Genomic DNA, 14,296 nt, shown 5'->3' with positions numbered 1-14,296 from the left:
GGTTGCGTTTTGATGCGGGGTGCAACAAACCCTTCAGAAATGATTCCACCGTTGTTTTTTATGTGTCGTGTGGAGACTTTTTTTTTGACAAGTGCAAAACCAAAACAACACCCGATGTCATCAAAATCAAAGGGTGCAAAAAATAATGAGCGAAGTTGATGATTAGCCTAGTGGGCAAAGCGAAAAAGTGCATTTTTACAGTGAAAATCCAATCGTTTGCGTTTGATTAGTGTTTTTGCATGCCTTCTGCCGAAACTCGAGAGCGTTCAAGATGAATGTGATTCGTGCTGTGCAGTTGTACCTGGAGAAAATGATCACGGAAGCTGGGCCCGGAATGAAAATGCTGATGATGGATCGAGAGACCGTAAGTTTAGTTTTCGTGGGCTGAAGCAGGCAATTTAATGGGGATGGGTGCTGCCGATATGGTAAAATCGGTTGAACCAGGGTAGAACGAACTTTCCATACGGAGCAGCTCCCAGGCCGAACAGCAAGAAGTAAACGAATTTTAAACTCGATCTTCTCTGATTTGCATGAAACTGCATAATTCTAGAGCAACATGTGAAAAGGGTCGATACACGGGAACCTTTTTTACAGTATACCCCCGCTCATCCGGCAAAATTATGGCCGGACTATCGGTGTTTGACTCGCTGATCGACTGTAGGATTAGGAAATTGAATCGATCTTTTTCATTCCGATTTTTCGGATCGATACTTTGTCCACGAAAAGATCGAAAAAATCGATTTTTTCTTTCGATCCTCAGTAAAAAATATGTGTTCAAATTTTTAAGAGCATTTACATCGAAAAAACGATTTACTCTCACCCCAGACTTCGTGTTAAATTTAACAAACATAACGTCAACATCAGCATCACTCCCTATGTTTTGAGCTGGACGACAATGACGTCACTATTTGCATTTTCAATATTTACGAATACAGCAACTTAAATAATAATTATGAACGATGAACATTTCAAATGGTCCTATCTGCTTTGATCGATTCTCTCCATCGACTTTCTCTTTTGATAACCACTACTATGCAAACAGATTTCGTGCTATTTTAACCACATGGTTTGATAAAGGAGATTCTTATCTAGCGTCCAAAACGTCAAATACCACAGGGAAACGTTTTACTTCTGAGTTATCAACGAAAGAGAAAGTCGATGAAGAGAATCAATAAATGCAGATAGGACCTTTTGAAATGTTTATCTAGAATTAATGTATCATTCTGTTTTTCCGTGGCAATCGAAATGAATTGACACACACACATTGACATTGAGCACGTGTGATGTTCATTTCCTCTTTGTATTCGTTTGCTCGTTGTTTTGCGCGCATTTTATTCGAAGTAAAATTTCTGTTCGGTGATTTAATTGACTAAGGTTAACTACCCCATTTTCGGCCCATTAAGCACAACCCGCACTTAGTTTTTCTTAATCTAGCGCAGTTTAACACCAAACGGAATGTTATTATTACTGATGGCTTCCAAATTTATTTACCTTTCCGTACGTACCGTAAGATTTGATAAAGAGAAACCAATCGGTGAGATATTGTCACTTGAAACTGCTTCTTGACGTCAAACTCGGCCTACGAATTCTCGGCCTAACGCATTGAAACGCCAATGAATTCACTTCGGCCTATCGGATGAACATAAAAATGGATTCGGTCGGAGCGCTTCTTTTGTTTTTGGGAATAATGGGTGCAAACCTTTCTATGACGCGTTCTCATTGACTTCGTTCCGTAGCTTATTAACTAAAGTATCGTACCAAACGCATAATTGACTTGTTAACTCTGAAATCAAGGATTTATTTGAAGTTTTCTACTCGAGAGGCCCAAAATGGGCGATTAGGCCGAAGTAGTTCTCTACCCTATTATAAAGGAAAGAATTTCTTGGGGTACCAACGTAAACAAGCGTATCACAAAAAATCAAAAGATCGATCTACCAAAGATCGATTCTTTGGTACCGATTTAATCAGTGGATCGATTCTAGAGCCAAATATAAGATCGATTCATCAAGATCGATCTTTCTCTGAAGATTGCCCAATCCTAATCGACTGTCGAATCCTGCACTGAAAAAAGTTTTCACTTAGTTTCTACACAGCAAAAAAAGTTGTTGAATATTACATCGAAAATGATGCAACCAGGTCAATCCATCGGTTGTGTAATATCACATTGTACGATGTACAGCGATTTGGCGAACAAATTTACATCCATTGATGTAATATTGTATCTGCTTTTTGCTATTACATCATTATTTCATACATCAGCTTGAATTACGTTGATCGATATTACATTTTTTTTTGCTGTGTATTAGGAACGCACATAGTATTTTTCCAAAAACAAAAACAATGATTTTTACCTGAATATCACATAGCATAAGAAATTCTATATGAGAAATCATATAGATTTCATTGTACACATAACGTTCATGTGATTTAGTGGTGCAATTTCCAATTATGGGATCACATGAAAGTTATGTGAAATTCACATGGATATTTTCCACTGGTTATGTGATTAATTTTATGAGTGTGACCTAAAGGCTGGCGCACAACAATGACGTTTATATAAGGTCTGGGCCAAAGGGCTTATTGGTGTTAGTGAAATGTGCAAATGTTTACTGGTACTCGTATTTGATTGCAATGTTTATCTTTTTACACGAAATAGCTGTTGTCAGTGACGTATTTCTATCTGTTCTCAGTATTGTCGCGCTTATGTTAAATTCTCATTTGGTCACGGTCGAAGCGCGATGCAACCAACAATCAATACGAAACTAACGATTTTAAATTGGCTCACCACTTTAGTAGCCTATTGGTCCCAAGCAAACGATTAACGTACCCTATTCTAGTTGACATTCTATTACTACACTATGTTTGTTTTGATTCGCTATGAAAGTTTGACAGATAACATCAGGGGTGTGTGGATTCATGCAGAACATGCAGGGGTGAGTGAAATAGCTTGGGACTGCTTGGGACCGTTGTTCTGGTACTGAGTGAGCCAAAAATAATAATGATTTTCTTCGGGACCCAGTGGTCTTAGAGTTACCTCTATGATGCAACCCCGCCCATAAGGATTATACATAGGTGTGTAAGTTTGATAGTATTTTATGACAGCGGCTTGAGGAGCGAATCCTGGATAAAGAGCCGCCGTGTGTTAAATCAATGGGCGCAGTCGTACGGTCATAAACAAAAAACAGATGGTATAATCCCATTTTGAGAAATTATCCTGCCACACACAATATTTTGGCACTTACGTATTTCTATCTGTTCGCAGATGTTCAGCAATGTTTACAACATTTTTGCTTCTAATACCAGCAAGCTACCTGTTGGCCCAGACCTTATATAAATGCCCTTGGGCGCACAATGCATAAGTTTCCGGGTTTTTGACAGATAATGCATGGGCTAACTGTCAAAAAACCATTGTGCGCCGGCCTTCAGAGGAAGAGACTAATAGCGATTTTTTTTTGATTCAGTTCCAACCTGGATCGGGTATCTAGATTGGGTCGGCTTGTTGTTTGTCAAATGTCACTGTAAACGTTTGTTTTTGTAACCTGGCTCGGGTTGAGGTTCGCACTGACAATAAGCTCGGGTTCGCACGGGTTGGAACTGGTTCCAACCTGCATAATAAACAAATTCGCTATAAGTCTTCTCTGACGTTTGTGAAATGCACAAGTATTAGTGCAGAACTTTGAGTAAATTATAAGTATTAGTGCAAGAAAACCTTTGAATTTACCCAAAGTTCTGCACTAATACTTGTAAAACGTCAGAGAAGTCTGGAGGAGACAACTGGCTTCTGTTTTGTCTATGACCTGTTCTTCTTCTCGCGGAAACGACCGTGCAAAAGCTATTAAATTTTCGTTATGGGCGACGTAGTCGACTGTCGAAATTCAAGAAAATGGATTCCCTGTTGTAAAAATTCCCGCGTTTCGCCCGGCCAATCAGGCGCTGGTTCACGTTTGACATAAAATTGGTTCATAAAAGTCCCCCTATTGTCTCTTCTTCCTCTTTAGGTCGAATCTATAGATATTAGTGACGTTTAACGCACGCACATTAGCGGGTGTATCGCCGTGTAAAGTTTTTTTTTTATTATTTTCCTCTGACTAACCTAAAAATGTATGGAATTATATCTGTCAAAATGAGTTGGACAGCGATTTGTTATGTATTTTCTTGGAACTTCACTAAAACGATCTCACATATCGCACCAATACAACCGGACGTGAAAATTTCAATACTAAAAAAATCAAAACAAACATACAGCATGCGTACCAAATTGTTTATCAAACAATTAAAAAGGCCTCAACTCCATTTTGTAAACAAACCTTGTAAGGCCTTCTTTCTCGCGAACCAAAACCTACATCCGCAAACCAAAATCACAATCGGTTAGATGAGAATTTCCCCTACCTGTTCATTTTGTAAGTTTGCGTTGGCATACTTCGGTTCGCAACAAAATGGCCTTCCAAGGTTTGTTTACAAAATGGAGCTGAGGCCTTTTCAATTAGTCATTTTGTCAAGCTTCGGCATTCATGTGCCATCAGATGTCATTGCTGTTGTTTGCGGTGACATCTATCGGAAACTACACACAATCTGTTTTCCGTTTATTGTTCACAGAGGACACTGCAGTGCAAAACATGTCTAGTACCTCTATATATGCATTTAGATTATTATTCGAAGTCCCTTCTTTTTTACACATTCTGCACACAAAATAGCTCACCCCTCACAGAATTTCCCGCCGAATCCCTAATAAAAAATGTATGGTTAATTTGCTTAACGACGTGTTCTGGGTATCATCCAAATCATTTGTGGAATAGTTCAATGATTTGGGTTATCGTTCGTTTATGGTTATTTTTTATTAGGGATTTTTTGTATGGGGTGGGGCATAAAGTATCTTTTGCGCAGAATATGTAAAAAAGGAGGGACTTCAAATGTTAAAGCAAATGCATATATAGAGGTACCAGACATGTTTTGTATTGACAGGTACTCTATTTTATAATCTGTGAAAGGGAAATCACAAATCGAGTGTCAACAAAATACATGGCATGTTGAGAGATTGAGGTCGTGAGAGCAAATTTTCTCTCTCAAATTTGAATTTTTTGGCTCTCTGGGGAAGTAAAGCAGGTAAAACTGTATGGGGAAAAATCATTTTTATTTAATTGTAGCTTGTTTAACCATAATTTTCGGGAAAAAACTGAACGACAAAGTCCCCGATTAATTTCTTTAGGTTGTCGTTCTCTTTTGTTGATCTGAATATGCACCGAAAGGGAATTATTCCCACTTCAATCAATTTCTATATGGGGATTTTTATTATGGTCGAACAAAATGATTAATTGTTGGTCTTGCAAAGACGTTTATATAAAGGACATTGCATACGTACAGCACAATGTATTCGAACCTGGGTATTGTAAAGCCATCTAGTTGCCGGCGCCGGTGGTGTAGTGTTAAGCGTGACTGCTTTCTCACACCCCAATGGGTCTGGGTTCAATTCTGTGGTTCAATCCCAGCCGAGGTCGGTGGGATTTTCTTAGGCATAAAAATCTCTGGTCACGTCTTCCTTCGGAAGGGAAGTAAAGCCGTTGGTCCCGGCCCATGTGTGTTGAATGGGTGCGATATCCTACGCAGGTGTGGAAGCTGCCTTCCTGCACAATCGATTGCCGTCAATGGATGGCAATCGATGTCCGTCGGTGATTGACACTAGATTGCGGAACAGAGACTGACGTTAAATAAAGGAATGAAGAAGAAGAAGCCACGAGAGGTGCGCACACCCGGTATGAGTGCGTGTTATTTCAAATACATCGTGGTATTTAAATACTTTGAGTCCTTCGCCAGCGCAAGCATTATCCATCGACTTCTTTGGTGTGCTAGCGATGATCCGAGGTGCAGTGACCATCATCCGATTAGCATCCAGCTGGATGAGAAACCCCCAGAAATATCTCGAAGACCTCGGTGGTTATATAAGCAGGCCGACTGGAAAGCCTACCAGGATGCCACGAAGGAGTATTGCAGACAAAACACCTACACCACCATAACTAACTTCATCGAGATGATGTTCCACGCTGCTACCGAAGCCATTCCAAGAACAAGCGCGACACCAGGTAAGAAAGCCTTGCACTGGTGGTCTCCCAGTACCAAAGCGGCCACCAAAGCCAGGAAAAAGGCCTTTCGAGTGGCAAAACGAGTAGAAAAACGTCTTCCTGTAGGCCACCCGGATCGGGAAGCCGCTCTCCAGAACTACCGAACGAAAAGAAACGAATGCAGGGACATTATTCGAGATGCAAAAAAAGAAAGCTGGGAATCTTTCATCGACGACATTAACCCCAACCAATCGACAACCGACCTGTGGAGCAAATTAAATGCAATCAGTGGAAAGAGGAAAGCCCAAGGTATCACCATTGTACATGAAGGTGTGGCTACCCATGATCCGGTTGAAATCGTCGACACCATCGGGAACTACTTTGCTTCGCTTTCATCGATCGACAGTTACGACGAGGAGTTTTGTCGAAAAAACCACCCGATCATTAACTCGATCGGGGACATCGAAATCCCCGAAGATGCAGAGAATTCGGAGATTAACCGACCATTTGGTTTCGAGGAGTTTTCACACGCCTTATCAAAGGCCAGAGGAGGTTCAGCCGGACCGGACGAGGTGAGCTACCCTCTCATTCAAAATCTTCCCATGGGAGAACAGGCCAAATTCCTGGAACTCCTGAATCAAGAATGGACACAAGATTCCTTCCCGGAACAATGGAGGCACAGTCTCACCATCCCGATCCCCAAACCAAACTCTGTGGGACACGAAGTCGACAAGTACCGGCCGATTTCCCTAACATACTGCGCATCGAAGATAATGGAGAGGATGGTGAACAGGAGACTACTCAAATTCCTGGAAGAAGGTAATCTTCTAGACCACCACGCATTCAGACCGGGGCACGGGACCAGTTGAACAGTTGGAATCTTCATCTTCGTCTACGCGGACGACATCGTCCTAATGGCTGTCAAGAAAACGGTGAAGGCACTGCGAAGAAAGCTTATTCAGGCCGTCACCTACGTATCGGCATGGACCTCGTCGGCTGGTTTCCAGCTATCCGCTACTAAGAGCGGATTCACCCACATCTGTCCGATAAAACACCAAGTCCTCAGCACCAAAGTCTGCACCAAAGAAGACCTAATTCCGTTTCGGAAAACGATCCGAATTCTCGGGGTCTGCTTTGACCGACATCTCACCTTCGACACACACTTCAACGAAGTCAAAAACGGATGCAAACAGCGTATGAACCTGCTCAAAACTCTAGCGGGACGACATCCAAATGCCAACCGAGAATCCCGACTGAACGTGGCGAAAGCCATCATCAACTCACGCCTAACCTATGGAATCGAAGCTACGTTCCTTGCCAAGCCCCGATTGATCGAAAAGTTAGCGCCAGTCTATCAACAATCTCTCCGAATCTGTTCGGGTCTTTTGCCAGGTACCCCCGGAATAGCTGCTTGCATCGAAGGAGGACTGCTCCCATTTGATCGCTTAATCTCCAAAACTATCTGCCAACGAGCCAAACGACTTTACCAGCAGACATCAGGAGACGACAAGGAAGATTCCCTCCTCACGGAGGCGAACAATTCACTCAGGGAAGCATCCAACCCGACTCTCCCCCCGATATCCAAGCTTTACTGGGTCGGAGCGAGGGGTTGGAACATGCCGAAGATTCTGACCGACCACACAATCAAACACCAATTTAGAGCTGGTGCCAATCCTTCAGTGGTGGCACAAGCGGTACTCGAACTCCAGAACCGGAAATACGGAGGATACACCATTCGGTACTCGGATGGCTCGGTAGCCCAGGGAAAGGTAGGAATCGGGATTTTCGGTCCAAACCTCGCGGAATGCCATATCGGATCAGTGCTCCATTTTCTCTGCGGAAGCCATTGCCGCCTTCATTGCAGCCACCATTCCCGACGACCGACCAATAGCCATCTTCACCGACTCCGCTAGTGTGGTAGCCGCACTGGAATCCGATACGAGCAAACACCCTTGGATCCAGGCTATACAGGAACACGCGCCAAACAACACAGTCTTTGTGTGGATACCTGGACACTGCGGGGTTCATGGTAACGTAAAAGCGGACCAACTAGCCAACTCAGGTCGTCGTATGGCCAAGTACACGCGAATTGTACCTGGTCCGGACCTAAAAAAATGGGTATCAAAAATCACCAACGAAGGTTGGGCTCGCGATTGGGCGGCCAGTGAAACCCCTGCCATCAGAAACATTAAAAGAGACATCTCCAGGTGGGCGGACCCACCGATACATCGAGAGCAGGTCATAGTATCCCGACTTCGAACACATCATACAAACATCTCCCACAGCTACAAGGGAGACGGACCTTTCCATAGGATCTGTGATCTATGCCGAATTCCTCAAACCACAGACAAACAGACGTAACTCTTTGAAAAACTTGTTCTTGAAAACATAGTATCTCAAAACATATAACCTCAGTAACGACATCTCTCTGGCTTCTCGCGGAAAACAAGCTTGCTCGATAACTCGTAAACAATATTGCATAAAAGTTCTATAGAATATATAGAAACGTCAAAGTGATCCGATGCCAGCGCTGCGGCGAGTAGTTCGCGGAACTGATAATATTCAAATCAACCGTTAAATGCATGAACGAAGATACACAATGAAGAGTTACGTCTGTTTGTCTGTGCTCAAACGGTGGATCACATTATCTACCACTGTCCGAAATACGAAGCACCAAGAACCCGCTACGACATCCCGGGAAGCATCAGCGATGCCCTCGGTAACGATTCTACCAGAATTACAGCCCTTTTAGCTTTCCTGCGGGAAGCTGAGCTGTTCGATCTAATCTGATCACCTAACTCACTATCATCATCATCACCACCATCATGCTTGGCATGCACAGTTGTACACACCAACTGCTCATTTGTTAATAACTTTTCACTCAGTAGTTGAAATTTAGTTTTCTTCACAGTAGTTGATAGATTAGGATCATAGTTTACTGTAGACATGCAAAGAGTAGGTAAATCTTATCATTTGAATCAACACCAATGAGTTTTTATACTTAAAGTACGAGATGTGCAGCGAGCATTTCTCACTACATTTTTGCAACGCAAAATCAAATACAGTTTATTACTAGAATTAAAATCTCCTTTTTTACATATCTATAAAAAGCTTCAACTCTAATATATCGACTGCTTCAAACAGAACTATGTTTCGTCAACTCTGCGCAAAGTTATTAGCAAATGAGCAGTTCGTGAGCAAAACTGTGTATGCCAAGCATGACCACCATACCAGATCACACTCGGAACCAGAATCTCACAACCAACCACCCACATCAGCAACTATACAGACCAACGCAACGAAAACGGAATTCTCCAACAAAATGACAGAATTAAGACAGCCACTAAGCAACTAAGGGACCCCACCCTCGGAGGTTCCCTTCCAGGGCCACCAAATTAAAAACTTCGTAGCTAAAAACTCTGTTTCCGGGGCCCCACGCCCTTTTTCGGAAATCCCCTCTGGGATCCAAACTATGTTGTTAGGTTAATTTCCCTCTGGAATTCCCACCCCCCTCAAATAGGGGATTCCCCATCTGGGATTCCCAGAGACGAACCAGCCCAAGGCTGAAAGTCTCTTTAATAAAAAAAAAAAAAAAATTAAATACTTTGAAGACAGTAATAATTTTAATTTTCATACTTTAAGCGGTATTGAAAGTAATCAACAAATAATTGACGTTAATTAGAGTAATGAAACATAATTGAAAACCAAATTTTTGACAGTAATTAAAGTATTTAATGAAATTAAGAGTGTATTTAAAGTAATGAATGCAGTAATGGCAAGATTTTAAATATTTGGTCAGCAGGCTGCGTTGTATTAAAAGATTAGTGCGTGCCCCTCGAGAAGCCATATAGTTAAAGTATAGACGACTGTCACCACAAAACTGAAAAAAACAACTGTTCCAATCAAGCAAAGCGATGCACTTTGACGGTTTGATTGGAACAACTTTTAACAGACGTCCATACATTCAATGTAGGGCTTTAGGGTACTGCGGATTCAATCAAGCTTCTACAAAGTTTGCTGAGCTTTTACGAAGTCAGCTAAACTTCTATAAAATTTGCTGCACTTCTAGAAAGTTTCCAGAACACTTCTGCTCAGTTCAATGAATTTTAACGACGTTTTTGAAAGTTCTACGATGATTCTTAAAATTCTACAACGTTTCCTTTGCGTTTAAGAAGTTCTCTGAGTTCTACAAAGTTCTCTAAAGTACAATGACGTTCTCTTAACTTTTACAAATTGCCCTTGATTCGCTCTAAGCTAAAAATTATATCAATTCAAATTCTATTAAAATTATGATTTGAAAATTAATCAAATAGGAAAGTATCTTAAATTCAGAATTATTGTTCACTTTGTAACAGGTTACAGATATTCTTCATTTTGTTTTAAATTTGGGAACACGATGAAACTGAATTCTGAACCGGTTGCTGGATGGGTTTTAACACTCTAGAATGCAGTTCGTGACGTACAGGTAGAGGTGGCTCTGGGTTAGGCGTGAAACCAGAAATTCTTATCCGTTGTCTTCCACTTCTTCGAACCTCCTCTTCATTCCGCGTCCTCGGACTTTGCGCTTCTCCACTGAACCTGGCTCCGAGCTGGAATGACCATGTTCGCAATCATCGTTCTGCAACTGGAGCGTCAAATTACGCATTCGTCCAGTCTAACTCCGAATCGTCACCTGCTCCTTTTGGGGCCGATACCATTTTTTGTTCGATACCATTTTTCAAATCATCTACAAATTTCATAGTCAGTTCTAAAAAACTACAGCACTACATACATTCAAGTTGATTTTTTGAGCTCTATAATAAAGTTCAAAATGCTTTGCCCATTTACCCAATTTCATCCGAGGCTCAATCGCTGAAAATTTTACGGAGCCTTAGTTATTTTTAAACTGGCATAACAGCTGCTGTTCTGGCAAAAAAAAAGATGATGACGACTATATGTCCTACATTGAAGCATATTTCCAAACTTTCCACCCCCTTTACAGACCAGCATTGTCTCCATGGCCTTCTCCCAGTCGGAAATGCTCCAGAAAGAAGTCTATCTCTTCGAACGCATCGACTCTGGTCGATCGAACGAACGTCTGAAGTATCTCAAATGCATCGTATTCATCCGACCAACCCGCGACAACGTCCTCCGGCTACAAAGCGAACTAAAAAGCCCCAAATACGGATCGTACTTCATAAGTGAGTATTGCACTTCCATCCACCCAGTCAACCTACCCTCCTAACCACCTTCGGTTTTCAACCAGATTTCAGCAACATCATCCCCCGCACGGACATCAAATCGCTAGCGGAAAGCGACGAGAGTGAATCCGTTCGTGAGGTGAAAGAAGTCTACGCCGACTATCTGCCGGTCAATCCGAACCTCTTCTCCCTGAACATTCCAACCTGTCTGCAAGCCCTCTCCTGGAATCCGGATGCGCTGGAACGCTCCGTTCAAGGCCTGGTCAGCGTTCTGCTTTCGTTCAAATTTCGCCCGGCGATCCGCTACAAATCCAGCTCAAACGCTGCACAAACCCTAGCCAAAAAGATCCACGAAACGATCAACAAGGAAACGGCCCTGTTTAGCTTTCGACCGCCGGAAGATGGATCCCCGCCGCCCTTGCTGCTGATTCTGGATCGTCGTGATGATCCGATTACTCCGCTACTTAACCAGTGGACCTATCAGGCTATGGTGCATGAGCTGCTAACGATCAACAAACAGCGGGTTGATCTTTCCGGCGTGCAGGGCGTTCCGAAGGATCTGAAGGAAATTGTTCTTTCCTCGGAGCAGGATGAATTCTTCTCCGCTAATCTGTATTCGAACTTCGGTGAGATTGCCACCACGATCAAGGGGCTGATGGACGAGTTTCAGAAGAAGGTGCATGATCAGAAAAAGATCGAAAGTATCAACGATATGAAGAATTTCGTCGAGACGTATCCGCAGTTCAAGAAAATGTCCGGAACGGTATCGAAGCATTTGATGTTAATTAGCGAACTGTCGCTACAGGTAGGTTTTTTTTTCTTCTATGGAATAATTTCGATCGATCAAATATCTAAAACAGCATTTCATCCTCGCAGGTCGGTAAACAGCAACTGTTTGAAATATCCGAACTGGAGCAAGAGATCGCATGCCGGGCGGATCATTCGACGCAACTGCAACGGGTGAAGAAGCTGGTTTCGGACGAGAAAATCAATCTTCACAATGCCCTCCGCTTGATACTGCTGTATTCGATGCGCTACGAACGGCATGCCAACTGTGGTACATCCGGTCTGTTGAAGATCTTGCAGGACCGCGGTGGTCGGGCACACATCGTTCCCCGAATGTTGGAGTACATCAGCACCAGTGCTCGGCAGGAGCTATTCAACACGGTTAAGATTACGGATGCCGTCAAGTTGACACGCAATTTGATCAAGGGCCTCAAAGGGGTGGAGAATGTGTACACCCAGCACAACTGCGTGCTGAAAGAAGTCCTGGAGGAATTGATGAGAGGGCGCCCTCTGGATGCGGCTTATCCGATAATGGGTAACGAGTTGCCCTTCCGGAGGCCACCGCAGGAAATTGTGGTCTTCATAATTGGAGGAGCAACATACGAAGAGGGATTGACTGTTCATCGGTATAATCAGGAGGGTTACAAAGTTATTCTGGGAGGAACCACCATCCACAATGCGGATAGTTTCATTGAGGAGATAATGGCTGCTACGGGTGGGGTTCCGTTCAAGCATTCGAGATCGCTGCAACAGTTCCATCACGCACCGGCAGGGGAAGCGTAGGGAGTTTGGTAAATTGTTTCTCTGGTGGACGATGACTACGAATACCGGTAGGCATGGAAGTACCTATATTTAAACAACGTATGAAGCATATTCCAGCTTTGATTGTTACTGCATTCTGACTAACTTATTACCTATGTATCTTTATGTGAGAAATTATAATAAAATATATCGCATAGCTGTGTATCAGATGGAAAAAGTTGCTCGTGCTGATGCCTGTGGAATGATGACAGCCTTTTCGAATCTCGCTAACATTTACAATAGAAACAGAAATTGCCGCCAGCTCAAAGTCAAAAACACCAAGTTTTACATATTTACACGGCCAATGAGATCAACTTAAAATCGCAAAAAGTGCCGGAATTCAGCGATGAGTAAATTTTCCTCATGTTTTCCTGTGGAAAACCTCGAAAATCTGCCGGAAAATGAGGAAAATTGACGAAAATTTTACTCAATCTAGGAGTAGTACCAATAGACTGAGAGATCGATGACTGTTGCTCCATCAGGCACATGGTCATTCCGAAGGTTTGAATGCATCCAACTGCTCCTCGATGACACCACTGAAGCAACCAGCAGGAACACTTTCGGCGCATGCGTCTTCAAATCCACCGATGTAAGCAATTTAAACGCTTCGTCCCGTTTATTCTCGTCCAGTTAGGACATTGTAGTAGATGGAATGAACTCGTTAAAAAATGCTTGTTTTATTGGTGTTTACAATCCAGAATATTGATGAACATATCAAGCCACTAGCGAACCCCACAGCCCACACGTATCAATATATTGACGCAAAGGGGAATTATTGGCAATAATATTGATGATGTGAATACAGAAATATTGTCAATATCGATGTATTGATATCAATATAGAATGTATTGAAAATATGATTATTGTCAATAGAAGCAATCGTGTGGGATCCACTACTGAGTCTCACTTTTGGAATACAGATTCAATATGCATTTAATATAAAAAATGCATTTAATTTCCATCGTTTGCATCAACCATTATGTGGGATGTGAACATCATAACAAAGCATGCGCTTTTTTGGTGACACCTGTACATGCATCGATGCGAAGATAAACAAACACATCAGGAAAAGAAAATTCGTCGCTATGCACGATTTCGGTGGAGCAGAGAATTTAACCTTCCGGTGGAAACTAACGATTTTAAATTGGCTCACAAATCTTCGAAGGCAAGGAAAATCCGTTTGAATTTCCAGGAACTCCCGCTTGCAGCATTCAAAATAACCGAAGTCACGTGGACCCTCGTCCGCCGAGAACGCGAGAAAATGCCATCGACATTTCCTGCAACTACTGTCAGCAGCATCCAATCTTTTCACTGGTATCGTGCAGAACCTCCTTCGCCGACAATGCGGGGAAACTCCGTCGAATGTTTCTGGAAACCTCCGTTGGCAGCATCTGAATTTTCGAGGGAAGTTTCGACGGAGTTTTCACCTGTTCATGGCGGCGAGGATTCCGGTAAATTTCAGTGGAGATTTTC

At 42.6% G+C, this 14,296-nt stretch overlaps 1 protein-coding gene across 1 annotated transcript; it reads left to right on the top strand.

Annotated features, from left to right (window-relative positions):
• The first annotated feature begins 156 nt into the window (after window positions 1–156).
• Window positions 157–12,978, top strand: Vps45 (vacuolar protein sorting 45). The gene is made up of 4 exons (XM_065232567.1): window positions 157–364; window positions 11,038–11,236; window positions 11,302–12,041; window positions 12,113–12,978. The coding sequence occupies exons 1-4, from the start codon at window positions 272–274 to the stop codon at window positions 12,803–12,805; spliced, it is 1,725 nt and encodes a 574-aa protein (XP_065088639.1). The 5' UTR covers window positions 157–271; the 3' UTR covers window positions 12,806–12,978.
• The last annotated feature ends 1,318 nt before the right edge of the window (window positions 12,979–14,296 follow it).

Source organism: Ochlerotatus camptorhynchus, unplaced genomic scaffold (assembly GCF_037179485.1).
Source record: "Ochlerotatus camptorhynchus isolate MF236.1 unplaced genomic scaffold, CSIRO-AGI_Acam_v1.1 ptg000370l, whole genome shotgun sequence".
NCBI classification, from domain to species: Eukaryota; Metazoa; Arthropoda; class Insecta; order Diptera; family Culicidae; genus Ochlerotatus; species Ochlerotatus camptorhynchus.
This window is presented reverse-complemented; position numbering and strand designations above follow the sequence as displayed.

Excerpts from the sequence above, each read along its gene's own strand:
- Vps45 (XM_065232567.1), top strand. The coding sequence starts at position 272 with ATGAATGTGATTCGTGCTGTGCAGTTGTACCTGGAGAAAATGATCACG. Across the intron at positions 11,237-11,301 it reads ATACGGATCGTACTTCATAA|ATTTCAGCAACATCATCCCC; the intron begins GTGAGTATTGCA and ends GTTTTCAACCAG. Across the intron at positions 12,042-12,112 it reads TTAGCGAACTGTCGCTACAG|GTCGGTAAACAGCAACTGTT; the intron begins GTAGGTTTTTTT and ends TCATCCTCGCAG.